This window comes from Oncorhynchus kisutch, linkage group LG13 (genome assembly GCF_002021735.2).
Source record: "Oncorhynchus kisutch isolate 150728-3 linkage group LG13, Okis_V2, whole genome shotgun sequence".
NCBI classification, from domain to species: Eukaryota; Metazoa; Chordata; class Actinopteri; order Salmoniformes; family Salmonidae; genus Oncorhynchus; species Oncorhynchus kisutch.
The window spans coordinates 54,426,656-54,452,508 of record NC_034186.2 but is presented as its reverse complement, the minus strand read 5'-3'; the positions used below and the strand labels follow the sequence as shown (position 1 = coordinate 54,452,508).

General features: G+C 42.1%; 2 protein-coding genes across 5 annotated transcripts; one reads left to right on the top strand and one right to left on the bottom strand.

Moving 5' to 3' along the window:
• Positions 1-1,024: 1,024 nt before the first annotated feature.
• On the bottom strand, positions 1,025-8,414 carry LOC109902171 (cytochrome P450 4B1-like). The gene is made up of 12 exons (XM_020498299.2): positions 8,124-8,414; positions 7,836-7,980; positions 7,665-7,709; positions 6,811-6,938; positions 6,399-6,535; positions 5,585-5,739; positions 5,252-5,358; positions 4,609-4,799; positions 3,584-3,717; positions 2,679-2,743; positions 2,119-2,201; positions 1,025-1,617 (listed from the first exon to the last, which is right to left on the bottom strand). Exons 1-12 carry the CDS (start codon positions 8,313-8,315, stop codon positions 1,440-1,442), a joined length of 1,560 nt encoding a protein of 519 aa, XP_020353888.1. The 5' UTR covers positions 8,316-8,414; the 3' UTR covers positions 1,025-1,439.
• A 717-nt stretch (positions 8,415-9,131) lies between these two features.
• On the top strand, positions 9,132-14,979 carry LOC109902172 (mediator of RNA polymerase II transcription subunit 18). 4 transcript variants are annotated; one of them, XM_020498300.2, is made up of 8 exons: positions 9,133-9,396; positions 10,020-10,337; positions 10,438-10,566; positions 10,707-10,847; positions 10,986-11,029; positions 11,150-11,973; positions 12,265-12,361; positions 14,155-14,979. In XM_020498300.2, the coding sequence occupies exons 7-8, from the start codon at positions 12,289-12,291 to the stop codon at positions 14,706-14,708; spliced, it is 627 nt and encodes a 208-aa protein (XP_020353889.1). In that variant the 5' UTR covers positions 9,133-9,396; positions 10,020-10,337; positions 10,438-10,566; positions 10,707-10,847; positions 10,986-11,029; positions 11,150-11,973; positions 12,265-12,288; the 3' UTR covers positions 14,709-14,979. The 4 variants fall into 4 exon arrangements, with proteins under 4 accessions (XP_020353891.1, XP_031642438.1, XP_020353889.1 ...); XM_020498302.2 differs by lacking the exon at positions 11,150-11,973 and having other exon boundaries at positions 9,132-9,396; XM_031786578.1 differs by having other exon boundaries at positions 9,132-9,396; positions 10,707-11,029; positions 11,150-12,361.
• The last annotated feature ends 10,874 nt before the right edge of the window (positions 14,980-25,853 follow it).

The following is a 25,853-nucleotide window of genomic DNA, read 5'->3' as shown; positions in this document are numbered from 1 at the left end:
ACCCCAACCCATAGCATTTTGGGTGTATTTAGGGATTGGAAAACACTGTATTATTGCAGAATGAATAGGAGCTGACACGATTCCCTATCTATCAGACAAATGTGTTGTGTAGAACAGAAATTGTCTATCTGAACATTCGGCAACATTACATCCTCCTGCACAGGCCCCTGATGTGGCACCATGCATTGTTCATGTTCAGGATGGCTGCTTTCTCTAGTCATTATGAATACCAGTCCAACAAGCCAAGCTTAGAATCATTTAACAACAATATAGTTAAGGTCAGTGACCTGTCCAACACAAACTCACTAGTATTGAATCATTTTCCATTTCTTCTGCTTTCTCAGTGGGTTTCTGACCATCTATTTTTTCGTTTAGTTCCCCAAATCACCACAACCAGGAAGGAACACATTCACTTCACCACATGGTAGGATTTACCATCCAAAATTATAAGCATTGTAAAAGAGCGAGTTTACTCAATAAAAAAAATGACACATTGGTTTTCTTACCCTGTAAGCAGTCTATGGACAAGGTATGACAGCAATTCATGCTTTGGTTGAATTTCCCTGGCACCGTTTTAGCATTTGTGGCTCAAATCCCATTCAAGTCATGGGACTGATATTAGCATTTTTCGTGCATCATGTCTAAAGTCGTCCAACAGTATCTCCAAATTGATTGTGAAGCTCAAACTCACTTCTAGATTATTTGAACATGATGCGTGAAAAAATGCTAATACCGGTCCCATGACTTGAATGGGAAAGCGTGTGGAAACAGTGCCAGGGAAACTAAACCAGAGCATGGATTGCTGTCGCACCTTGTCCACAGACTGCTTACAGGGTAAGGAAACCAATATTAACTTTGTAATCTGGGTGAACTATCCCATAGTACTTCAATTGATTGTTTTATGTATTTAAATAAAGGTAAAATAAAACACAAATCATTTCAAGTGCTATGTAGATTCAAGTAGCAGCGAGGGAAGAAGTGTTAAGTTACGTGTGGTAGCGTGCTGGAAACACCATGCAAAATACACATTTTCCTGAGTGGTTTGCACCACATGTTTATTTGAAATAGTGAGAATAACATTAACTCAATCCTATGTCTATTCCTTTTCAAACTGTCACATCACTGACAAGGGACATTGACTTACCATAGGCTATATGTCAAAAGGAAAAACAAACATTTAGGCAGTTAGTTACTAGCAAAATATTAGTAACATAAATTAGTGTTAAATTCATCTTTGTATATAAGACATAATATTCTCCTTACATGGATATTTAAATTAAAATTCTGAATATAGCTTTGAAGTTCATATTAAAAAAATATTCCTTATGTAAGTTTTATTTCCCATTTCCTGGTGAATTAGCATGTTAAAAACAAATTCATATGAACATTCCACAAACAGTAGCCTATGCCTGATAACAAAAGTGCAACTATAACATTCCTTATGGTTCAAGATCGACAGGTTTGATTTTCACATGGATCCCATTGAGTGAGCGGAGCACCAGTCTTGGAATCATTTTTGGTTTCTTCATTGGGTCCTCGGTCAGATGATATCGCTTGAGTGTCTGTGCCACCACCACCTTCATCTCATTCATGGCAAAGTTCTGCCCAATGCAGTTTCTACAGACAGAGAAAAAGACATTGAAATAATTATGCTGTAGAACTCCTGTACATTCACCCTGTGTAATAAAGAAGTTATGCGGTAAGACTACCAATGGTTTATAGCTCTTTTATATAATAAAACATTACCATATCATCAGACAGACCCTACAGCTCTTTGAAGTGAGTTCAGCCTGTGCCAACTCTACAGACCTATAATAACTACTGTTGTGTCAGAGGGATCCCAGATCCGTTTGTGCTATTTTGACAACTCCTACTTTCATTGTCATGCCAAATAAGACAGATCTGGGACCGTGCTAGGTCCCATCCCCCTTTTATAGTTAGGTTGGATCTAGGTCACAGGCATCAAGGGACCGAAAGGCTCCAAAATCCAGTCAGGTAAATGAGTAGGTCTATGGTTCCATCCTAGTCCCAGCCTACTAATGTGAGAACCAAACCCTGCTGCCAATGCTGCTCTCTTAAATAAGGGCTGAGTCACATGGCACTGGTGTGGTAACGAACCTCGGGCCGGCAGAGAAAGGGACAAAGGCATGGGGTGACCTTTTTGCAGAGTTCTTGGGCAGAAATCGTAGTGGGTCGAATGCCTACGAGAATACAAAATAGAAGAGACAAATAGTAAATAGAAACAGTGGAAAAGACTGTATATAGGTAGACAGCAAGTCCCAAATATGTTTGTGTTGTCTTGTTCATTGTCACTGCAAACATGACCATATGAGTTGGCAAGACAGCACAAACAAACCAGGCTGGTGAGACAAACTGCCACCAGGCTTGTATAAACAGGTTTCAGTTCCCTATTGTGTATACCCTGAATCTTATAGCGATAGATTAGTCAAAATCAAACCCATGGGGTTACTGCTAGGTCATATGGATTTCATTACAAACTAACTCAGCAACAGCCCCTTCCTCTGTCAATACTCTAAACCTTGTCCTCTGTGACCAGAAACACATGATTTTATGACGCATGTTCAGCTGTTCAAACTAGCATTTCTTCTACTACTAATCACAAATGATATTAACCCTGTTAAATGAGAAAATGGTGTTCATCAAGATGGTGTGCTCACGTTAGGGTTCTCCCAAACGGTGGCGTTCCTATGAATGCCAAAAATGCTGGTTCCAACAAGACAACCTAGAGGGAGAAAAGAGAGACGAATTATACTTCCACAGTGTTACACAGTGTTAGCGCTTGACATCTGTTTAGTTTCCTATGGACACAGTGATAATATTGTCCATGCTGCAAAAGGATCCATCTGCTGAGGCAGAAAGAGAGACTATCTGGGACAGATTTTTGTTGGTCATTGGCAGTAATAAACACGATGAGAAGGACATGGTGAGAATGCTTCAACAGCACCAATTCATTTGATATTTAAAAAAATACTAGGGGCCAGTTTCCAGGACACAGTTTAAGCCTAGTCCTGGACTAAAATCACTTTAAACAGAGGACCTCCAATTAATATTTGACTTAGTCCATCACTAGGCTTAATGTGTGTCCAAGAAACTGGCACTAGAAAATATATCACTGCTTATGAAAAAGATGAATAAACACACTGATTGTAGAGACACAGTCTCTACATACAAACTAGTTGGTGACAATCCCAATGCAATAAGGAGAACTAGCCCTGGAGACAAACAAACATGAGTTAATATTTAATTTGTTATAGCCGATGACTGAGGCAAAGGTTAGGGAGGACTCCATTGCAACCCCTTATGGCCTCATGTTAAGGCACAGAGCCATTATGCCTTTAAAACTATTATTTTTAAAAGTCCCTTGCATGGCCTGGAGTGGTCGGTGTCGTGGTTAGTTCCACTGCCTACAGTATATTCCAACCCACTGCCTACAGTAGATTCCAACCCACTGCCTGTGTGACCAACTCTCCTACCACTGTCTCGCCTCAGTCCAGTAAAATGTACAAAAAAGTCCCCTTCAGTACATCACAATGCAACATGTTTTTTAAATGTACACATTTACCTTCAGGCACAGTCCTCCCATCGAAGAACGTCATAGGTTTGGTTATCTTCCTGGACATCCCAGGTACAGGAGGGTAGAGGCGGAGGGATTCCTTTATACACATGGTTGTGTATGGTATTTTACTGAGATCTTCCCTTAAGAATGCAGAACATTATCTTTATATCAATTCTCTTTTAGTAAACATGTTGCCATGTATTGTGTTGCTCCAATCTAAGAGCAAATACAGGCTGATTTCCCTTCCTTTACTCTATATCTAGAATAAAGGAACGGCTTTGGTAACTAGTTCCAAACATGGAGCCTATTGGTGATTGTGTAGCCCTGGTGATTGTGTAGCCCTCAATGACCAAAAGCGCCCTCTTTGGCCTCATGGGTGGAATGTTATTAATATTTTGCATAATTTCATAATTGAATCAATATTTTTTTAAATATAGGAAGAAAATCTGGTGTTTCTATGTCAATCTATTGTGTTATATTTCAGTCTTCTGTGATGTATATAAAGTGTAATATTGGGATGCAAACTCAAAATGTAATACATTTTAACTCTATATCTGACATGGTACAGGTAACACGGTACAGCCCATAACCATGTGTGTGAGGTCTAGACTTTTGCTTCAAAGTAGATTTGTTTAAGACTACCAAGAATCACTCTGAGTGACCCTGATTTAGCCCACTGCAGTGAAAGGTTAAATGATCTCCAAAGTAACAAAATAGTAATTTATATATACTGTAGCTGCGGACTGTAAAATAACCAAATAAAACCTTGAAACTGAAATACACCCTACAGCATGATCTCTGAAAAATACATCTGGACAGTACAGCCTTCCACTTCATGTCACTCTCCTCCAGCCAAATGAATGCATATCTAACATGCAACAGGATCAGGACAGTAAATCAGGGCCCCTATTCATAAAGCATCTCAAAGTAGGAGTGCTGATCTAGGATCAGTTTTGTCTTTTAAATCATCATGATCAGCATTCCTACTCTGAGGCGTTTTATGAATACAGGCCCTGGACAGTGGAACCTACCATTCCATGGTGTCCCTCCCCTCCAGGGCGCTGATGACCTCGTCCCTGCAGATCTGCTGGTGCTCCGGGTTGCAGGCCAGGCTGTACAGGGTCCAGGAGATCCCACTGGCTGTGGTGTCGTGCCCCTCAAACATGAAGGTGTCCACCTCCGCTCGTATAGCCTCATCTGACAGACCCTGCTGGTCCTCGTCCTGGATTGAAAACCATTAAGGAACAATGAGATCCTTGCATGTTCTTCCTTGTTTGGCTTCATTTTATGGAAAAGGTATAACTCGCAGAACTATAATGGTGCTAGTCTGGTCTCCGATCTGTTTGTTCTCTTGCCAACTCCATTGCTCATTTTCAAGCCACGCCATGTGTTTGGCATGACAATGACTGACAAGGAGTTGGATAGCAAAAACAAACTGGCACTCAGGCTATCGTGTTACCAGTTGCACGGAGAGAGAATATAACGAATAGAAAAGAAACTCTAGCACACTGGCGATCTTGAGGCTACGATGAGTTTCTATTCGAATTGACTTCATTCAATGACATACTATGTCATCGCCGATGTAGCCGTTTTAACTAATGACCTGGTTAGATGAGTGCATAAATGGCATAATGGTGGATAATAGTGTAGTAGAGTAATAGAGGTGTGACGTACTCGCGCGCAGAGCAGGATATCCAGAAAGTCCAGGTTTCTCTTAGCCTGTATCCTGCCCAGTTCCTTTTCGTCCTTTAAGGCCTCTTTTCGTTTTCGTATGATTTCCTCTACAAGCAGAGGGAATCAATAAAATGTTCGATCAAATGTACTTATAAAGCCCTATTTACATCATAGATGTCACAAAGTTGTATACAGAAACCTAGCCTAAAACCCCAAACAGCAAGCAATGCAGATGTAGAAGCACAGAGGCTAGAAAATAAATGTTTTCAGGGCTGAGACCTGCTGGTGCAGGGGATTAAAATAATAATGTCAACCTTCATTCACAGAACGCACCTGTATGACTGTGTGCAACATTGCATGCCTTCCTGTATTTGTACCCATGTGGGCTCAGTTGGAAGATCCACTCGCTGTGGTAGGGAAAGGTCCGGAAACGGACATTCACCAGATCACTGAGCTCGTACACAGCCTTGATGTACGAGTTGGTTCCACTGAAATGAGAGTAAAACAACAGAAAAGTATAAGTTACTTCCTCTCAATCATTGCTTATAGGCAGGGCCCTGAGTTTCTTGATCATGTGATCTGGCCTGAAAACCTCTGGGCCCGTACTTACAAAGAGTCTCTGAGTAGGAGTGCTGATCTAGGATCAGGTCCCCTCTGTCTATATAATCATATGAATTATGATCTAAAAAGAAAATCTGATCCTATATCAGCTTTCAATTTTTATAACATTAACACTGACAAGACAAGATTTTCAACATGGGCAGATTGTCACGACTTCCACTGAAGTCGGTCCCTCTCCTTGTTCGGGTGGCGTTCGGCGGTCGACGTCACCGGCCTTCTAGCCATCGCCGATCCACTTTTCATTTTCCATTTGTTTTGTCTTTGTTTTAACACACCTGGTTTCAAATCCCCAATTACATGTTCATTATTTAACCCTCTGTTTTTCCCCATGGTTTTTGTGAGTGTTTGTTTATTGTAACTTCTGTCCGATGTTTGTGGGCTTGGTATTACTTCATGTATTTTGACATTTTGAGTAAAGTCATCTCTGCTGTCCTGCACCTGAATCCTCTGCACCAGCTACACCCAGACCATTACACAGATGTAAATGGCAGATAATGCAGTGGTTAAAAACAGTTAACTGACTGACCTCTCTCCCCCTCGCACTGTCTGGCAATTAGTGTTGGAGCTGAAGGCACACTTCATAATGCTGTCCAGTGTCATGAGGCTCACATGCTCAAATAACTCAAATGACTCGTCGGATTTTGAGTGAGTCTCCCATTTGTCCTGGAACAGAAAAAGGACAGACATAGTCAACTTGCACAAGATGGATAGTTACATACTCATAGTACATCACTCCCTTATTAAATTACCCCTTTAGCGTGTTCATGCAGAATTTCCCTCCAAATACAGTTGTCAAACTATACAGCATTCTAATACAGTTGGGAGAATATGTAACGTTAACTGTTATGCAATTAGCTTTTTTGTATCCAGAAATTCCCCCCATATAGGCTATGGTTGTCAACCTATACAGTAATTAGGGTAGAGATAGCAAAACGCACCAGCATAGTTTTGGCAGAATCAGACATCATTTTGACATAGGGCTTTAAAACATCGTAATGGAAGCCAGGGGTCAGGAGTCTTCTGTGGCGGAACCATTTCTGACCTTCAGACACCAGTAAACCATCCCCTAGAGAGAGAGAGAGAGAGAGAGAGAGAGAGAGAGAGAGAGGGAGAGAGAGCGAGAGCGAGAGAGAGAGAGAGAGAGAGAGAGAGAGAGAGAGAGAGAGAGAGAGAGAGAGAGAGAGAAACACATATGTTGTACGTTCATGCAAAAGAATAGAAGTAAAGAATATACACTACTGTTCAAAAGTTTGGGGTCACTTAGAAATGTCCTTGTTTTTTAAAAGAAAAGCACATTTTTGCCCTTCAAATAACATCAAATTGATCAGAAATACAGTGTAGTTATTTGTTACCGGCCATTTTGAGCTTGTAATCGAACCCACAAATGCTGATGCTCCAGATACTCATCTAGTCTAAAGAAGGCCCGTTTTATTGCTTCTTTAATCAGGACAACAGTTTTCAGCATAAAAAAAATCTGCCGTTTCCAGCTAGAATAGTCATTTACAACATTAACAATGTCTAAACTGTATTGTTGATCAATTTGATGTTATTTTAATGGACCAAATATGTGCTTTTCTTTCAAAAACAAGTGCGGTAGTGGACATTATAACCATAACTGTATAATTGCCGAAGTAGCATGAGTCACAACGTTATTGAAAACCAGAACTGCACCCAAAAGGAAGAATATTTGAAAATGCCTATTCTTAAAATATCTGCAGTTAAATCTATATAATCTAATGTTGGTTCAATATTTGTAACATATATGATTATGGCAAAGACAATGCAACCTTACCTATCCATGGAATAAGAAATCTATATGAAAGGTCATCTTTGGGCTCTATTTAGAAAGAGAGTGAAACAGGTATTCTATCACATGTACTGAGATTCCATAGATAGACATACTGTACATAGATGCAACTTGTTTAAATAATGATGAGAGTATTGTCGTTCCAAAGAGACCAACCTGTTGATGCCAGGATGGTTTTGACATAATCTGGGTGGTGAATATTGAGGATGGAAACAAATGGACCAAACCACATTTGAAATGCAAGGGGGTACGATTCTCCCCATTTGACAACCTTATACATGTCGTTCCCATCTTGTTTAAACTGCAAGACAACAGAGAAAACATGCACTTATATTATAAAGAAGGAAACGCACGAGCGTGACACCGAAACTTGCCTCTGAAGCTGATGCTACAATGTTGAAGTCACTCAATGTGCACGTTCAAGAAATTCTTATTTTAACATACCTCTCGTACATGCCCGAAAAGCCAGTGTTTTGGTGGTCCTGGGAATGTCTCGAGCGCCCGAATCCATTCATTCCTTTTGACAATAAGTTTAGAGATTTTAAGAATGACATAGACCAAGCTAAATATTGCAACCAAGTGATGAATGCGATAGGAATCTAGCGTCACTTTTTTCAACGTTTCAAATAACTCCATTGCAATGGACGTCTAACTGCCGAAAGCTACCATTGACAACTTTTACAACAAAAGGCAACGGTCTGGTGAATGACATAACTGCGAGAAGCAGAAGAGAGTAGGGTGGGTGGTTTGAGGTCATTGGGGGACAAATGTTGAGGGGCGGAGTCCAGCCTGCCAGAGCAGACAAGGCAATGCATACCAATAATTTGCCTTGATGTATCTAATTCTGGTTCATTCTTAAATCCTTGATATCTTCAAATATTCAGCTCTGCAAATATCAGAATCATGTTTTCCCATCTGACAGTCATCATGACTGATTAGCTCTATATTATCAGGAGATCACACAACCATGGGGAACCCCAAGAGGAGGACACTGCTGGACAAAATACAAACAAATGTTGGACATTGGCCATCAACCTCCACTATATTATATAGTAGATGATATACTGTAATCAGGTAGCACATGTTGACTTCCTGTTAACCCTTTGATTGGCTATCCCTCTCTGAATAACAACATAAAGGCCACGGTCTAGGTCGAAACATACTGTATCTAACAGCAATTGCAACGCAAGGGAACCAACATTTCCGATGAAGGCTTATAAGCCTAGTGACTAATGGCATGCTCTCAATTAACACATCAGATGTCACATTTGGTGTTAACGCCTTGCAAGAAGCTGCATGCAAACCCGCTGATGGAAAATGGAGCTCCAGACCACATTAGTCAAGGACCCCATTTTGTGCCACTGACACTTACACCACAGCCTATGCCATTGGTTCAGAGGAAACATCTGTGTGGGCGGTGTTGATAAATGTTTATGTAAAGTCTTTTTTCTTATCTCTGTTTCCTACTGAGTCAACTGTTCGATTTGTGATTTGTAACTTCTGCTTAATTTCCTATAGCTTTAAATTATAATCATTAAGTGTCAGTTTCGGCGTAGGCCTGTAGCCTGCACATTTTAAAGCAGATGACTTGTGGCTGTTTTAAATACAATGCTTAAGTAGGGACTAATCTCTGCCTCAACAGTGTTTATTGTAATCATGATCGCTACCTCTGCCATAATTATTGTATTTATGGTTTGGGCCTCATTTCCAACATCAGGTAAGTGTCTGAAATTTACAAAAACATTAATATCACTCAATACTTAGCTGAGTGAAACTACCTGGGGGTTAGAATTCTCACATATGTATGGGCCTTTATTGAAAATTCAAAAGGCTACAGTGTTTAACCTTATTGTACACTGTTATACAGCCAAACAATTAGTATACAGATGTACACTGCACGTGCTTCTACACCTGCATTGCTTGCTGTTTGGGGTTTTAGGCTGGGTTTCTGTACAGCACTTTGAGATATCAGCTGATGTACGAAGGGCTATATAAATAAATTTGATTTGATTTACCACAGAAACTTAAAAATAGATGTTTTTGAATACTCATTTGAAATTTCAATATTCAAATGTCTCTCTGAACGTTGAAAACCTGCTAATCAGTTTAATCAAATAGGACATGCATTGAGTGATTTGTTTAGGCGATTGATGAAGCTGAATTAACATGATGTTGTTATTGTTTTCTATTAGGCATAAGAGAAATTGCTAACTATTTCAATTATCAATCCATCATTTATTCATCCATTCCTTACATATAAACCTTTTATAAACACTTTATTAACAGTACTTTCATGTAACGCTATTGTACTTTCTTATTGTTTTTATCAATGTGTTGTAGAATCTTCAAGTCCTCTTCGCATACCGCTTGGGAGAAAATTGTTGATACCCTGCATAAGTAATGAAAGTCATCCAGAATCTTTTAGCTGGTTTTACAGTACAAACAATGTTGGTTGGCGCCGCACCCAGATTTTTCATGAGGATAAAAGTGGCCTACATCTCCTTTCCAAAATTTTTTGGCATAGAAAGAGTGTTTTAAGGAATCGTTCACTTGTAATCAGCCCTTTTACAGAGGAGGATCAAGGAATATACTTATGTGGATTGTATAAAAATGACAAGATCACATATGGATTGTCCACTTCAGTTGTTCTTGAAAAAGGTTAGTCAGCCTATTATAATTGGAGATAATTTGCAAGCAGATTGATCGTCTACACTAAATTAGTTTACAGCTCACCCTAACCATCTATCTCTTTATTTAGGATCTCACATGCAAATAATAACCACTGTGTCAAGCAGTGGTTTTATGCATGAAGTAACTAAGAATGTGATTACCAGCACATATTACGCACTTGACTCCGCTCTGAACAACACCTCCAACAAAAGCATAGGTGAGACCCAAAAGGAGTAGTTCTTAAACCCCAATCTCACTGACTTTCCACATGTTCTCTAACATCAACAGGATTGCCAGATACTTTACTCACAGCATTTTCTGTAGTAACACTACGCAACACTGTTGCCTCTTTTACAGACAATGGGCCTACTCCTCCAGATAACCGAGAACCTCAATGGCTGGCATCAACAGTAGCTGGAGTCTCTGCAGCTGTGTGCCTTTTCCTTGTTGCACTGGCACTGTCTAAATTATGCCATTTCAAATGGAGAATACTCGCAGGTAGGATAAATATACCGTATTGTTATCTTTGAAGATGGGGAGATCACAAGATTAATACAATTGTTTGGAGATGGTAATGCAGTTTGAGGCCCTATCTGTTTTAATGGAAATGTTTGTCTGTTTGTTCAAATGATTAAGCTTCTGCCAATCAACTTCTCTGTGGTGGCGAGGGGACCAGCTTTGTAAGTTATCTTATCTAGCCGACATTACTACTATTATTCTTGATAAAACGATATTGATGATGTTTAGTTGCACATCAGTATAGTATTATGCACATACATCTATGCATCTCCTTTCAACAGGCGGAAGAAACTACACTTGTTTATTCATCCTTGGTTATCAGGAGAGTCCAACAGAGAGATGACATCAGAAATGACAATGACTGTGTGTACAGTCATATCAGGGTCTAGGAACTAAGAATGACACTACTTTGATGAGAGGCGTAATAAATAGTTTAAATCAAGTGTTTCCATTGTGCTCAGGCACACAAAATGCCAAAAAGGCATACTGATTTTTATGCTTTGAATTGGTTTGTTTTATATTCTATGTCAAAAAGTAATATAATCACATTTTGGCATGACCTTTTGTTTGTATTAAATTGGTATTGCACTGTGTCACGCACTTCTGTACTTTTAACCTTTAAACCAATATTTAAAAAAATAAAAGGAAGAAAGCCTGCTTTATATATCAAAAAGCATAACGCCTGTGTATTCAGATGTCTATACATTTTATTTGTGACATACTTGTAAACAAGTTGCTGAAATGTAACATTTTGAACTCATCGATCCGCTGAGTTGCTTTCAGAACGTTTTCAGATGCTTTCGGAACGTTTTCGTTCTTGAATGCCCCTTGCTGCATATCGTTGCACAATGCGCAAACGCGGATCTGGGTGAGAAGTATGATAGCGAGCTAGCTATTCCTCCCCCATCACAGGGGCTCAACTCTAGCCAATCTGTCACTGTGAACGTTGAAAACGTTTATTTGTACCTGCCTAGCAAACTAGTTAGCTTGTTTCAATGTAACTATGAGCTAAAGTTAGCTAGGTTACAAGTTAGCTTGAATTGCTGCAGTGGCAGTTTGCGAAGGAAGAAGCAGGTACTCGGCAATCCAAGCTGCCAAACATAAGGTGAGTTAAGTGCATTTTGCCTTATTTCTCAGTGACTTTTTCTTATCGGTGACTTGTTTCATTTTTTCTGTAGCTTATTTGGCTAGCTAGCTAACTGGCTAGCTAACTATTTGTTTGAATGAAATGAGATACTGTCTGTCTAAACTAGCTCTAACTAGCCTGATAGCTTAGCGAGTCGGGAAATATGGCTAGGTTGGAGATGCAATCATTAAGAAATTATGTTTATAGTCATAACGTTAGTCTATATAATACGAATTGATTGAGGTGTTTTAATTTTTCCCCTTGCTCTAGTTACCTGTCTGACACTGACGAGTGATGGAGGCCCCACCAGTCTCAGTGCTGCCCATCACGGGGGGCACAATTAACATGATGGAGTACCTGCTGCAAGGTGAGTTTACCTCGTTCGAGATTCTTGAGTCTCCAGTAGGGCAGGCGTACCTATTTGGTATTCTGTGGTTGGCTATCTTGTAGGCGTCTTGAAAAATATATCCAGATCATAATCAATGTCAATACAGTGCATTCGGAAAGTATTCAGACCCCTTCACTTTTTCCACATTTTGTTATGTTATAGCCTTATTATAAAATGTATTAAATCGTTTTTTTCCCCTCATCAATCTACACACAATACTACATAATGACCAAAAAAATAGGTAATTGCGAATGTAAAAATAAATAAAATATTACATATTCATAAGCATTCAGAACCTTTACTCAGTACTTTGTTGAAGAACCTTTGGCTGTGTGATTACAGCTCAAGCACCTTGTCTTCCTGGGTATGACTTTACAAGCTTGCCACACTGGTATTTGGGGAGTTTCTCCCATTCTTCTCTGCAAATCCTCTCAGGTTGGATGGGGAGCATCGCTGCACAGCTATTTTCAGGTCTCTCCAGAGATGTTCGATAGGGTTCAAGTCCGGGCTCTGGCTGGGGCACTCAAGAACATTCAGAGACTTGTCCCAATTCACTCCTGCGGTGTCTTGGCTGTGTGCTTAGGGTCGTTGTCCTGTTGAAAGGTGAACCGTTGCCCCAGTCTGAGGTTCTGAGTGCTCTGGAGCAGGTTTTCATCAAGGATCTCTCTGTACTTTGCTCTGTTCATCTTTCCCTCAACCCTGACAAGTCTCCCAGCCCCTGCTGCTGAAAAACATCCCCACAGCATGATGCTGCCACCACCATGCTTTCCCGTAGGGATGGTGCCAGGTTTCTTCCAGACGTGACGCTTTGGCGTTCAGGCCAAAGAGTTCAATCTTGGTTTCATCAGACCAGATAATCTTGTTTCTCATGGTCTGAGTCCTTTAGGTGCCTTTTGGCAAATGTCAAGCGGGTTCTCCCATCTCCACAGAGGAACTCTGGAGCTCTGTTAGAGTGACCATCTGGTTTTTGGTCACGTCTCTGACCAAGGCCCTTCTTCCTCGAATGCCCAGCTCTAGGAAGTCTTGGTGGTTCCAAACTTCTTCCAGTTTTAAGAATGATGGAGGCCACTGTGTTCTTGGGCACCTTCAATGGTGCGGATTTGTTTTTGTACCCTTCCCCAGATCTGTGCCTCAACACAATCCTGTCTCAGAGAGGTTTTTGCTCTGCCATGCACTGTCAACTGTGGGACCTTATATAGACAGGTGTCTGCCTTTCCAAATCATGTCCAATCAATTTAATTTATCACAAGTGGACTCCAATCAAGTTGTAGAAACATCTCAAAGATGATCAATGGAAACAGGATGCACCAGAGCTCAATTTTGAGTCTCATAGCAAAGGCTCTGAAAACTTATGTAAATAAGGTATTTCTGGTTTTTTATTTGTATAAACCTGTTTTTGCTTTGTCATTATTTTTTGTATTGTGTGTAGATTGAGGAAAGAAATGTATTGTATTAATTTTAGAATAAGGCTGTAACGTAACAAAGTCTGCATAAAGTCAAGGGGTCTGAATACTTTCCGAATGCACTGCATGTTCAGCTGAAGAACCCATACCAGCCCCTGTGCTGTGGCTTGGTCACCTCTGTATCAGTTAGTTGCGATTCAATAATTGAAAATTGCTGTCTATTTTCATTGAGGCCTTTTACATTTTTTGAATTTTTGAATTTGAATTTGAATTCACTCTTAAAAAGTCCAAATGGCAAGTTGCACTGATTCAAGCTACACTTGATAATATAACATTGCTTACACCGTTCTGTCATGTCACCACACTCAGGCAGCGTCTTGGACCAGGCCCTCGAAAGCCTATTGCACCGCCTCCGGGGCCTTTGTGACAACATGGAACCCGAGACATTTGCCGACCATGAGCTGGTCTACCTCCTGAAGGGCCAGCAGGGCAACCCGTTCCTGTTGCGAGCCCGCCGCTCCCTCTCCCACCCCACAGTGCCCTGGCACCTGCGCTACCTGGGCCAGCCGGAAGTGGGTGATAAGTCCCGCCACGCGCTGGTTCGGAACTGTGTGGATGTGGCCGCCTCGCACAGCCTGCCCGACTTCCTCAATGAAATGGGCTTCCGCATGGACCACGAGTTCATAGCCAAGGGCCACATTTTCCGCAAAGGTGTGCTCAAAGTGGTAGTGAGTAAACTGTCTCGCATCCTGGTCCCCGGGAATACAGAGAACACTGAGCCGCTGTCACTCTCCTACCTGGTGGAGCTCAGTGTATTGGCCCCTGCGGGCCAGGATACCATGTCAGAGGACATGCGCAGCTTCGCTGAGCAGCTCAAGCCCCTGGTTCACCTGGAGAAGATTGACCCCAAAAGACACATGTAAGAAGGAGTGTTTTATGATGAGCCTCTTTTGGCTGTCATGGACAAAGTGTAGTTTTTATGAAAACATTTTTTTTTTTTACATGGGACTTATTTTTGTATGATTCCTATGAGAAAGCGCTTTCCCACAGTCTCTGTAAATGAACTCTAGATCTCACAATCTTGATGCGTGTCTCGTACATTTGGAGAAGGACGTGTAAGTGCTTTGTTCTAACTTTGAGATGTTTTAAGAAATGCACAGCGCTATAGTGTTTATAAAAAAATATTTGTCTCAACTCAACAGTGTCCTCTTGGTTTGCAGCACTCAACAAGTGCGTGTGCAGCAGGACACAACATCGTGTAATGTTCAGACAGGCCAGTTTGTTCTAATCTACATATTCACAACATATCCTGACATGTAGAATAAGTGTATCATAACATTTAAGTCGTTTAGCAGATGCTCTTATCCAGAGCGACTTACAGGTGCAATTGGGCATGCCTAGCTTAAGGACACATCGACATATTTTCCACTGGCTCGGGGAATCAAACCAGCAACCTTTAGGTTACTGGCCGAATGCCCATCCTGCCGCCCCATCATTCCAGCTCTATTAGTAACATTTCTATCTGCAACATTCCCCAATGTTTGTATTCTAAATGTTGACAGGTGCCATTTCCATTGACTACCACTAGGGAGCTCTCCTACTCTATTTGTAAAAACAGCCTTTCTGGTTAGAGCCAGTTATATTTGCACCTCGGATCATCTACACATGAGCTGTGGTTGCCATGGTAATAGTTAGCCACGAGATCTGCACATCTCATCCCACAACTCTAATTAGCTTTTTCAATTGCTTAATGATATATATACCTGTGAAAGCTTTCCCTTTCTTCCTCTCACATAAGCATTGATTTCCCTTCCCCTCTCATTTCTCTTAACCCATTACTACATCAATGGCAACCTGTGTGGAGGGAGGCTCTTGTGAGTACAAGACTTGAGGCCTCAGGTTGTTTCATCTACAGTCATAATTTCAAAATGGTCTTGTCTCCATTGTGTCATCATATCCATTCTTGGCTAGAGATCAGTTTTCCTCTGATGCCCTCCCATATACAGTGCATTCGGAAAGTATTCAGACCCCTTCACTATTTCCACATTTTGTTCCAGCCTTATTCTAAAATTGATTAAATACAGGTTTTCCTAAATCTACACACAATACCCCAGAATGACAAAGCGAAAAAAGGTTTTGAGAAATGTTTTCACATTTATTAAAAAATTAAAATAATATTGTTTACATAAGTTTTCAGACCCTTTTGCTATGAGACTCGAAATTGAGCTCAGGTGCATCCTGTTTCCATTGATCATCCTTGAGACATTTCTACAACTTGATTAGAGCACCGGTGGTAAATTCAATTGATTGGACATGATTTGGAAAGGCACACACCTGTCTATATAAGGTCAGAGCTTCTCTGTGGAGATGGAAGGTACTCCCATCTCTGCAGCACTCCACCAATCAAGCCTTTATGGTAGAGTGGTCAGACGGAAGCCACTCCTCAGTAAAAGGCACATGACTGACCGCTTGGAGTTTGCCAAAAGGCACCTAAAGGACTCTCAGACCATGAAAAACAGATTCTCTTGTCTGATGAAGCCAAGATTGAACTCTTTGGCCTGAATGCCAAGCGTCACGTCTGGAGGAAACCTGGCACCATCGCTTCAGTGAAGCATGGTGGTGGCAGCATCTTGCTGTGGGGATGTTTTTCAGCGGCAGGTACTGGGAGACTTGTCAGGATCGAGGGAAAGATGAACGGAGCAAAGTGTAGAGAGATCCTTGATGAAAACCTGCTACAGAGCACTCAGGACCTAAGACTGGGGCAAAGGTTCACCTCCCAACAGAACAACGACCCTAAGCATACAGCCAAGACAATGCAGGAGTGGCTTCGGGACAAGTCTCCCTAATGTCCTTGAGTGGCCCAGCCAGAGCCCAGACTTGAAACCGATCGAACATCTGGAGAGACCTGAAAAAGCTGTGCAGCGACACTCCCTATCCAACCTGACAGAGCTTGAAGGAATCTACAGAGAAGAATGGGAGAAACTCCCCGGTGTGCCAAGCTTGTAGCGTCATACCCAAGAAGGCTCGAGGCTGTAATCGCTGCCAAAGGTGCTTAAACAAAGTACAGAGTAAAGGGTCTGAATACTTACAGTACCAGTCAAAAGTTTGTACACACAGTGTCACCAGCAAAGCATCATTAAACCACCACCTCCATGCTTCATGGTGGGAACTACACATGCAGAGATCATCCGTTCACATACTCTGCGTCTCACAAAGACATGGCAGTTGGAACCAAAAATATCACATTTGGACTCATCAGACCAAAGGAAAGATTTCCACCGGTCCAATGTCCATTGCTCATGTTTCTTGGCCCAAGCAAGTCTCTTCTTCTTGTTGGTGTCCTTTAGTAATGGTTTCTTTGCATAAATTCAACCATGAAGGCCTGATTCAACAGTTGATGTTGAGATGTGTCTGTTACTTGAACTCTGTGAAGCATTTATTTGGGCTGCAATTTCTGAAGCTGTTAGAGGTAACTCTGGGTCTTTCTTTCCTGTGGCGGTCCTCATGAAAGCCAGTTTCTTCATAGCGCTTGATGTTTTTTGTGACTGCATTTGGAGAAACTATCAAAGTTGTTGAAATTTTTCGCATTGACTGACCTTCATGTCTTAAAGTAAAGATGGACTGTCGTTTCTCTTTGATTGTTTGAGCTGTTCTTGCAATAATATGGACTTGGTATTTTTCCAAATAAGGCTTTCTTCTGTATACCCCCCACAACACAACTGATTGGCTCAAATGCATTAAGAAGGAAAGAAATTCTACAAATTAACCTTTAAACAAGGCACACCTGTTAATTGAAATGCATTCCATTGAGCTGGTTGAGAGAATGCCAAGGATGTGGAATGCTGTCATCAAGGCAAAGGGTGGCTACTTTGAGGAATATCAAATATAAAATACACTGCTCAAAAAAATAAAGGGAAGAATAAAATAACACATCCTAGATCTGAATGAATGAAATATTTGTATTAAATACTTTTTTCTTTACATAGTTAAATGTGCTGACAACAAAATCACACAAAAATTATCAATGGAAATCAAATTTATCAACCCATCGAGGTCTGGATTTGGAGTCACACTCAAAATGAAAGTGGAAAACCACCCTACAGGCTGATCCAACTTTGATGTAATGTCCTTAAAACAAGTCAAAATGAGGCTCAATAGTGTGTGTGGCCTCCACGTGCCTGTATGACCTTCCTACAACGCCTGGGCATGCTCCTGATGAGGTGGCGGATGGTCTCCTGAGGGATCTCCTCCCAGACCTGGACTAAAGCATCCGCCAACTCCTGGACAGTCTGTGGTGCAACGTGGCGTTGGTGGATGGAGCGAAACATGATGTCCCAGATGTGCTCAATTGGATTCATGTCTAGGGAACGGGCGGGCCAGTCCATAGCATCAATGCCTTCCTCTTGCAGGATCTGCTGACACACTCCAGCCACATGAGGTCTAGCATTGTCTTGCATTAGGAGGAACCCAGGGCCAACCGCACCAGCATATGGTCTCACAAGGGGTCTGAGGATCTCATCTCGGTACCTAATGGCAGTCAGGCTACCTCTGGCGAGCACATGGAGGGCTGTGCGGCCCCCCAAAGAAATGCTACCCCACACCATGACTGACCCACGCCAAATCGGTCATGCTGGAGGATATTTCAGGCAGCAGAACGTTCTCCACGGCGTCTCCAGACTGTCGCGTCTGTCACATGTGCTCAGTGTGAACCTGCTTTCATCTGTGAAGAGCACAGGGCGCCAGTAGCGAATTTGCCAATCTTGGTGTTCTCTGGCAAATGCCAAACGTCCTGCACGGTGTTGGGCTGTAAGCGCAGCCCCCACCTGTGGATGTCGGGCCCTCATACCACCCTCATGAAGTCTGTTTCTGACCGTTTGAGCAGACACATGCACATTTGTGGCCTGCTGGAGGTAAATTTTGCTGGTCATTTTGCACTGCTCTGGCAGTGCTCCTCCTTGCACAAAGGCGGAGGTAGCGGTCCTGCTGCTGGGTTGTTGCCCTCCTACGGCCTCCTCCACGTCTCCTGATGTACTGGCCTGTCTCCTGGTAGCGCCTCCATGCTCTGGACACTACGCTGACAGACACAGCAAACCTTCTTGCCACAGCTCGCATTGATGTGCCATCCTGGAGGAGCTGCACTACCTGAGCCACTTGTGTGGGTTGTAAACTCCGTCTTATGCTACCACTAGAGTGAAAGCACCGCCAGCATTCAAAAGTGACCAAAACATCAGCCAGGAAGCATAGGAACTTTATTGGGGGTGTCTTGCTATTTGACTATAATTTCCACCTGTTGTCTATTCCATTTGCACAACAGCATGTGAAATGTATTGTCAATCAGTGTTGTTTCCTAAGTGGACAGTTACATTGTGTTGTTTAAGTGTTCCCTTTATTTTTTTGAGCAGTGTATATTTTCATTTGTTTAACACTTTTTTTGGTTACTACATGATTCCACAAGTGTTATTTCATAGTGTTGATGTCTTCATTATTATTCTATAATGTAGAAAAAAGTAAAAATAAAGAAAAACCCTTGAATGAGTAGGTGTGTCCAAGCTTTTGACTGGTACTGTATGTAAATGTGATATTTCATTCTGCATTTTTTTGCTTTGTCATTATGGGGTATTGTGTGTGTGTACATTGATGTGTGTGTGTGTGTGTACGTTGGTGGGGGGGGGGGGCAATTTAATCGATTTTAAAATGAGGCTATAACATAAGAAATTGTAGAAAACGTCAATGGGGTCGAAATACTTACCGAATGCACTGTCGCTGCAAGTGCACATCATGCCAATGCTCAAAGGGATACTGCAAGATTTTGTTTTCATACTTACCCATAGTCAGACGAACGAGTCAGACGAACGAATGGATACCATTTTTAGTCTCTGTATGCAGTTTGCATATCATTAGCTTAGGACAATTGCTGTATGTCTCCCGGTACAGTAGCGAGCTTTAGGGAACTACTCCAAAGCTGGGTGGTTGGTCATGTATAATCTTACAAAGCTAAACATACTGTCGTCATCGATATTTTATAAATGTGTTACTTTTACTGAACATAAGAAATACGATTCTATCCACTTCCTTATTCATTCTCCGATGTCGTATAGAGATTGCAAAGTTGTATTTGTCCCACCAGGGTGTCTGTGAGTGCACGGCCAGTGCCATTGAGACAGGTAATGGAAAAGTAGGTAAGTAGAATAATGACCTAAATTGTGAAATCTCGCAGTATCCCTGCATTGACTGAGCTGGCAGTTCAATGTCAAGTGACCCTGGTGTGTTAAGAGGCGACTGTGTCTGAAAGGAGGGGCTGGGAAGCAGGTGGCTATCTCTCCTTGACTTATTAGCATGTCAGGGTTGGTGAACAGTTTGACGTTTATTGTCATAAATCAGAACCGAGCGATTTTGGCTAGATGGGCCAGCTGCAAAGTCTAAATATTCTCGTAAAAATTAATTTAAGGTCAGGCATTAGGGTTACTAGCAGTGTGGTTAAGGTTAGGTTTCAAATCTGATTTTATAACTTTGTGGTTGTGCCAGCTAGTCACCACTCTGCAATGCTTTGGTTGGCGAGGTCTTGCTCATTGGTAGAGAGGACTACTTTATTTCAACACCTAATCTCACTTCCGGCCTGCCTTACAACATGTCTGTCCCATGGCCATTAAGTCTGCTTGTAATTATTCAAATACAGCCCTTTTCTGTGCACAGAATTCCATAGTGGCTGATTTATCAATGAAAGTACAAGATAGAGACACAGCCCTTCTTACCACTTTGACCAACAACCAAAACCAGACTCATGGCCCGAAGGACAAGGACTGAGTCTGATGTTTCTTGCTGCCTGTAAAGTGAATTATATATTAAAGAAGCAGATGCCTCATGCCCAGGGCTGTTTATGTCCAGCCCATCATACACAACATTCTGCTGGCTTTATTCCACTTAAACTTGTGTTTAGTAGCCTGATCTCTGGTCATGAGCCCCCCCCCCCGCCCTGTGTACCTCTCCTCCGTGCTGCCTGAGGAACCCAGCCAGGCTAATCAGCTGCTTGGCATCGGGCCCTCTCAGCCATTGTGGATCCAGCCAACCAATGGTTTCTTCTTGTGCGAGTGAGTGATTTAACTCACTGCCGGAGGCAGAGGCCAAGCGATGGTGCCTCAGTTTCTTAGAAAATAGAGCTCAGAGTTCCTCCTAAAAACCAGATTAAACAATGAGGTAAATGCAGTAACATGACCTCTTGGGTTGCACACAGTCAATAGTAATGTTCATCATGTGCAGTCAGTAGTAAACCATATATCGATCTTTGGCTCAGCAGAAGGTTATGGACATCTCATAGACTACCCCTATTAAGAAATATGAATCGTATTAATCGAGGATTGTCAGGATAATGTACTTGCAGATAATGTACTTATATGTCCATTGTAGAGGGGCATGGACATAACCCTGACCTTTCCACTCCTCTTCTCACCCGCCATGGCTCTAATAAGTGGGAAATCAATGTGTATTCCCCAATGTCATGTTCATGTATTTGACAACCAGAACACACATCTATGCCACCTTACCATCTTCTGCCACCCAAAGAAACAGCCTAGTACAGGAGAATTGTCAAGGAGATTTTTATCATCCAGACATTGTTTAACTTGTAAATAGGATTAAGCGGGCCAGTATCGTATTAGTTAAACCTCTCACTGTCAGAGCCCTCGAAACAACAGAGGAAAGAAACTGTTACCTGCGCACCACTTTTATCCCACTCCGCTGCATTCCGTCGTAATTATAGCCTCTTGGATCCACTCATCTTTGTGCCTCTGAACATTGTGTTCATACCAGGTAGGGCCCGTGCCAAGATCTGTGCCACGATAAGCCTGACTCTTTGCCCAGGGCAGGAAGTATTTAAGTCAGCCCAAGTTGGGCTGGTGCCACGGAGGGGGTGAAATCCAGACTTGCCTACTCAGGAACATTCTTGATAATTGGAAAGGAGCCTCTCCTTCCTGTGTCATTGGGAGCCCATATGCTTGGTGAGGGAGGCGAACTGTGACTGAAGAGGAGGGAGGCGTTTTCCCAGGACGGACATCGGTCTCCCCAGGGCCTCCTTGTTGCTCCTCCAACTTCCAGTCTTCCACTCATCCCAGTACCACCAGAGCGACACGGGTACATGGCCTACTTAAGTAAAGATGTGAGTACTGGAGGTGGGAGGGGAATGATGGGTGGGTCTTGGCTGTGGGGAAGTGGGAGGGAACCCTTTTATCTTTTGTAGGTGAATGAAATTCCACTGAGTGCTTTTTCGGTGTGCCAATTTACAGGCGCAACTTGTGCTGTTGTGGAGCAGCTCTTAGCCCAGCCTGCGGCTGCCCCGCTTGTGGCTGAAGTGGTTCGCTGTGGTGAAGGGCTTTTCGAAGATCAGCCACAGAGAGCGCCTTAAGCCAGCCCTCCTGCCTCGGAATGTCTGGTATGGGGACCAGTGTAAAGCAGCATGCCTGCCTGGACGGGCCGTACACACACTCTCGGCGCTAGGCTACGTCTCCTGACAGTGACAGGGCCTCCCTCTGTCTCTCCACCTATTCCTCGCCTCCCCTCTTCTCCCTCCTGAGGTGTGGTCCTCTTCCAAGCCTCTGGATTGGGTCCACTGTCTCTCATCACATCTGATTAGTTATTTTTTTATATGTTCTCTGTCTCAGTAGAAGTTCTTGTTCCGAGACATGTTATGCAATGCTGGCCGAAACTCCATAGCTTGGAAATTGTAACTTTTCAGTGTCTCTGAAGTGTGTGAAGAGCGCCCTGCAAAAATCTAACTAGCATAGTAATAAAAAACTGTCTGTTAAGCTAGAGATACAGTATATTTTTTGTTGTTGCATGGGCTGCATCTCAATCAACCACATCCGTTGATGTCGGCCTTCATCATCTGCTGTGAAAGGTGGCAGAGCTAGTGTGGTATTTGTCAGACCAGGAGACATCCTGAAAATCGGTCTTCTCACAAAAACATCTGTCTGAATGGTTTGGCCTAAACACTAATATCACCCCTCTATTGAAAGGTGAGACACTCACGAACGCGTTGGTTGATTTCCTCTAGGATGCCCACAAGACTCATCTGAAGGTAGACCAGTACCATCTCAAAATATCTATGGAAGTATACCACCGTTCAAAAGTTTGGGGTCGCTTAGAAATGTCCTTGTTTTTGAAAGAAAAGCACATTTTTTGTCCATGAAAATAACATAAAATTGATCAGAATTACAGTGTAGACATTGTTAATGTAGTAAATGACTAATGTAGCTGGAAACGGCTGATTGTTTTTGGAATAATTAGGAGTACAGAGGTCCATTATCAGCAACCATCACTCCTGTGTTTTAATTGCACGTTGTGTTAGCTAATCCAAGTTTCTCATTTTAAAAGACTATTTGATTATTAGAAAACCCTTTTGCAATTATGTTAGCACAGCTGAAAACTGTTGTTCTGATTAAAGAAGCAATAAAACTGGCCTTCTTTAGACTAGATGAGTATCTGGCTCAAAATAGCCAGAAACAAAGGACTTTCTTCTGAAACTCGTCAGTCTATTCTTGTTCTGAGAAATGAAGGCTATTCCATGCGAGAAATTGCCAAGAAACTGAAGATCTCATACAACGCTGTGTACTACTCCCTTCACAGAACAGTGCAAACTGGCTCTAACCAGAATAGAAAGAGGAGTGGGAGGCCCCAGTGCACACTTGAGCAAGAGGACAAGTACATTAGAGTGTCTAGTTTGAGAAACAGATGCCTCACAAGTCCTCAACAAGCAGCTTCACTAAATAGTACCCTCAAAACACCAGTCTCAACTTCAACATTGGGATGCTGGCCTTCTATGTAGAGTTTCTCTGTCCAGTGTCTGTGTTCTTTAGCCCATCTTAATCTTTTCTTTTTATTGGCCAGTCTGAGATATGGATTTTTCTTTGCAACTCGTTGACGTTGAGACAGGTGTTTTGCGGGTACTATTTAATGAAGCTGCCAGTTAAGGACTTGTGAGGTGTCTGTTTCTCAAACTAGACCCTCTAATGTACTTGTCCTCTTGCTCAGTTGTGCACCGGGGCCTCCCACTCATCTTTCTATTCTGGTTAATGCCAGTTTGCGTTGTTCTGTGAAGGGTTTCTCAAGCAATATATTTATTGGTCATACCATGACACACTATGACACATTCTTCCGCCTCACGCATGTGCTATATTTGACATGTACAATTTCACAACTGAGACTTTACTGCATTTTGTAGTCATATTGTGCAACTTTAACTGTACTTACTGTAGTAGGTGTAATGGGTGGGGACTTGGTAGACAATCTCAGCTTGTTCTTTAAATAGATGTTTTTGTGGTTTGGGATCTTTGTGGCCACTTATATCACTCAAGGAATATATGAGCGCCCATTGTTGTTTGTGTGTGCTGTCAGTCCCTCAACTAAACAATGCTATTCGATCCACCATCTAGTATTGTCCACAGAACAAAAGCTTCAGCCAAAAACTCCAATCATGGGTAAAATAATGTAGAACATTGACAACCCCTTTCGCAGAACAAATAATGCAATGTGAAGTAAGGTCTGTGTGTGTGTGTGTGTGTGCGTGTGTGTGGCAATGACTGTGGGTTAGTAGTGTAGGCCTACCTATCTCATAACTGGTGCGTGCAGACATTCCGTAATGGCCACGACATTGCCCAACCGCTCACCTGATCCTGGCTTGGTTACTTCACTAGACAATGGGCAGCAAGCCAACATGCAGTCTAAGGGTCCACCCCAAACACTTTCAAGATGGAAGATTACATTTTATTCCTCACGAATGAAAATCATATATAAAAACAAATATTTAAAAGTCACTGCCCTGATCCTGAATCTATCCTGTATTATTTTGAACACTGTATTAGTGAGCAACCCATGTACAGTAAATAAGATGTCTCCATGTGTTTAATAACTGTGTAATAGGATTGTAAAGCAAGTTTGATTTATTTGGTGGAAAGTACAGTATAGGTCAGCGTTTGGGTATATGTTTTCCATTCCTGTGTGGTTCAAAAAATGCATTATGGGTTAGGCAGCCCCCTATGTCTATTTTTACTTTTCTAGTTTTATGTAGTTTCTGTCTGTTTTTCGAAAACCACTGACCCATATGTTTTGAGTTAGACTAACATGGTGTCTAAATACCCCGTCTGTGACTACTCTTTGCTTTTGTTCACCTTTGACTATTACTGTCAATGACAAATATGTGATGCAGACTTACCACCAATAAAATCATACATTCTCAGTCAAAGTAAAGGACACATTACATTATTCATCTGAATTAACCCCTTCGGCCATATAATCAGCCAATGGACAACGAGGTCTAAACTGCGGTAGCCAATCGCGTCAGAGCACCTGAGCAATGCGCCCGCCCAGCTGTCAATTTGACACATGAGGAGGCGGCACCATACAGTGGGCGGAATCCCCTCGGTCAATGTAGCAATCTGGTTGCTACACGCACGGGTCAAACAGGGGCTGCCACTGGGAGTCTGACATCCTCAACGGTCATTTCTGCAAGTGTAAAAAGAAACAGGCTGCTGTAACGCATCGAAACTTGGCAAAAGCAATTTTAGAAAATTATGTGCTACGCCTACATTTTCTTCCGGTGATGGAGGGAAAAGAGCAGAGTTAATTGAACAGCATGTAGCTATTTTATTTTTTCTTCACTCATATCGGATTAGAATCTGTTGTTACCTAATCTCTGTTAATCTGAACTAAATCTATCTAATTGTGGTAAAAAAAACGACACTCCCGCTGTTCTGGTGCACCACCAGAGACGCTTTGCGCATCAGTGGGTCTTTTTGGACACCGTGCAGCCAAAAGGAGATTATCAACTGATTCTCCAAGACTGATCATAAGGACATTGAGAGTATATCTGCACCAAATTCTCTTAAGAGTGAAAGTTAGGCAAATTGGAATCTGGAGACCAAATATCGCATTAAAACGCGCAGCAGCCGCTTTTCCAGAGATTAACGAACATTATGTATATTTTTCATGTTGCAACAACATACCGCGTTATGATGGGGTTGATATGATATGTGAGAGAGTTCTGGACGGGGTGTTCTAAACATGTTCTGGGAGTAATG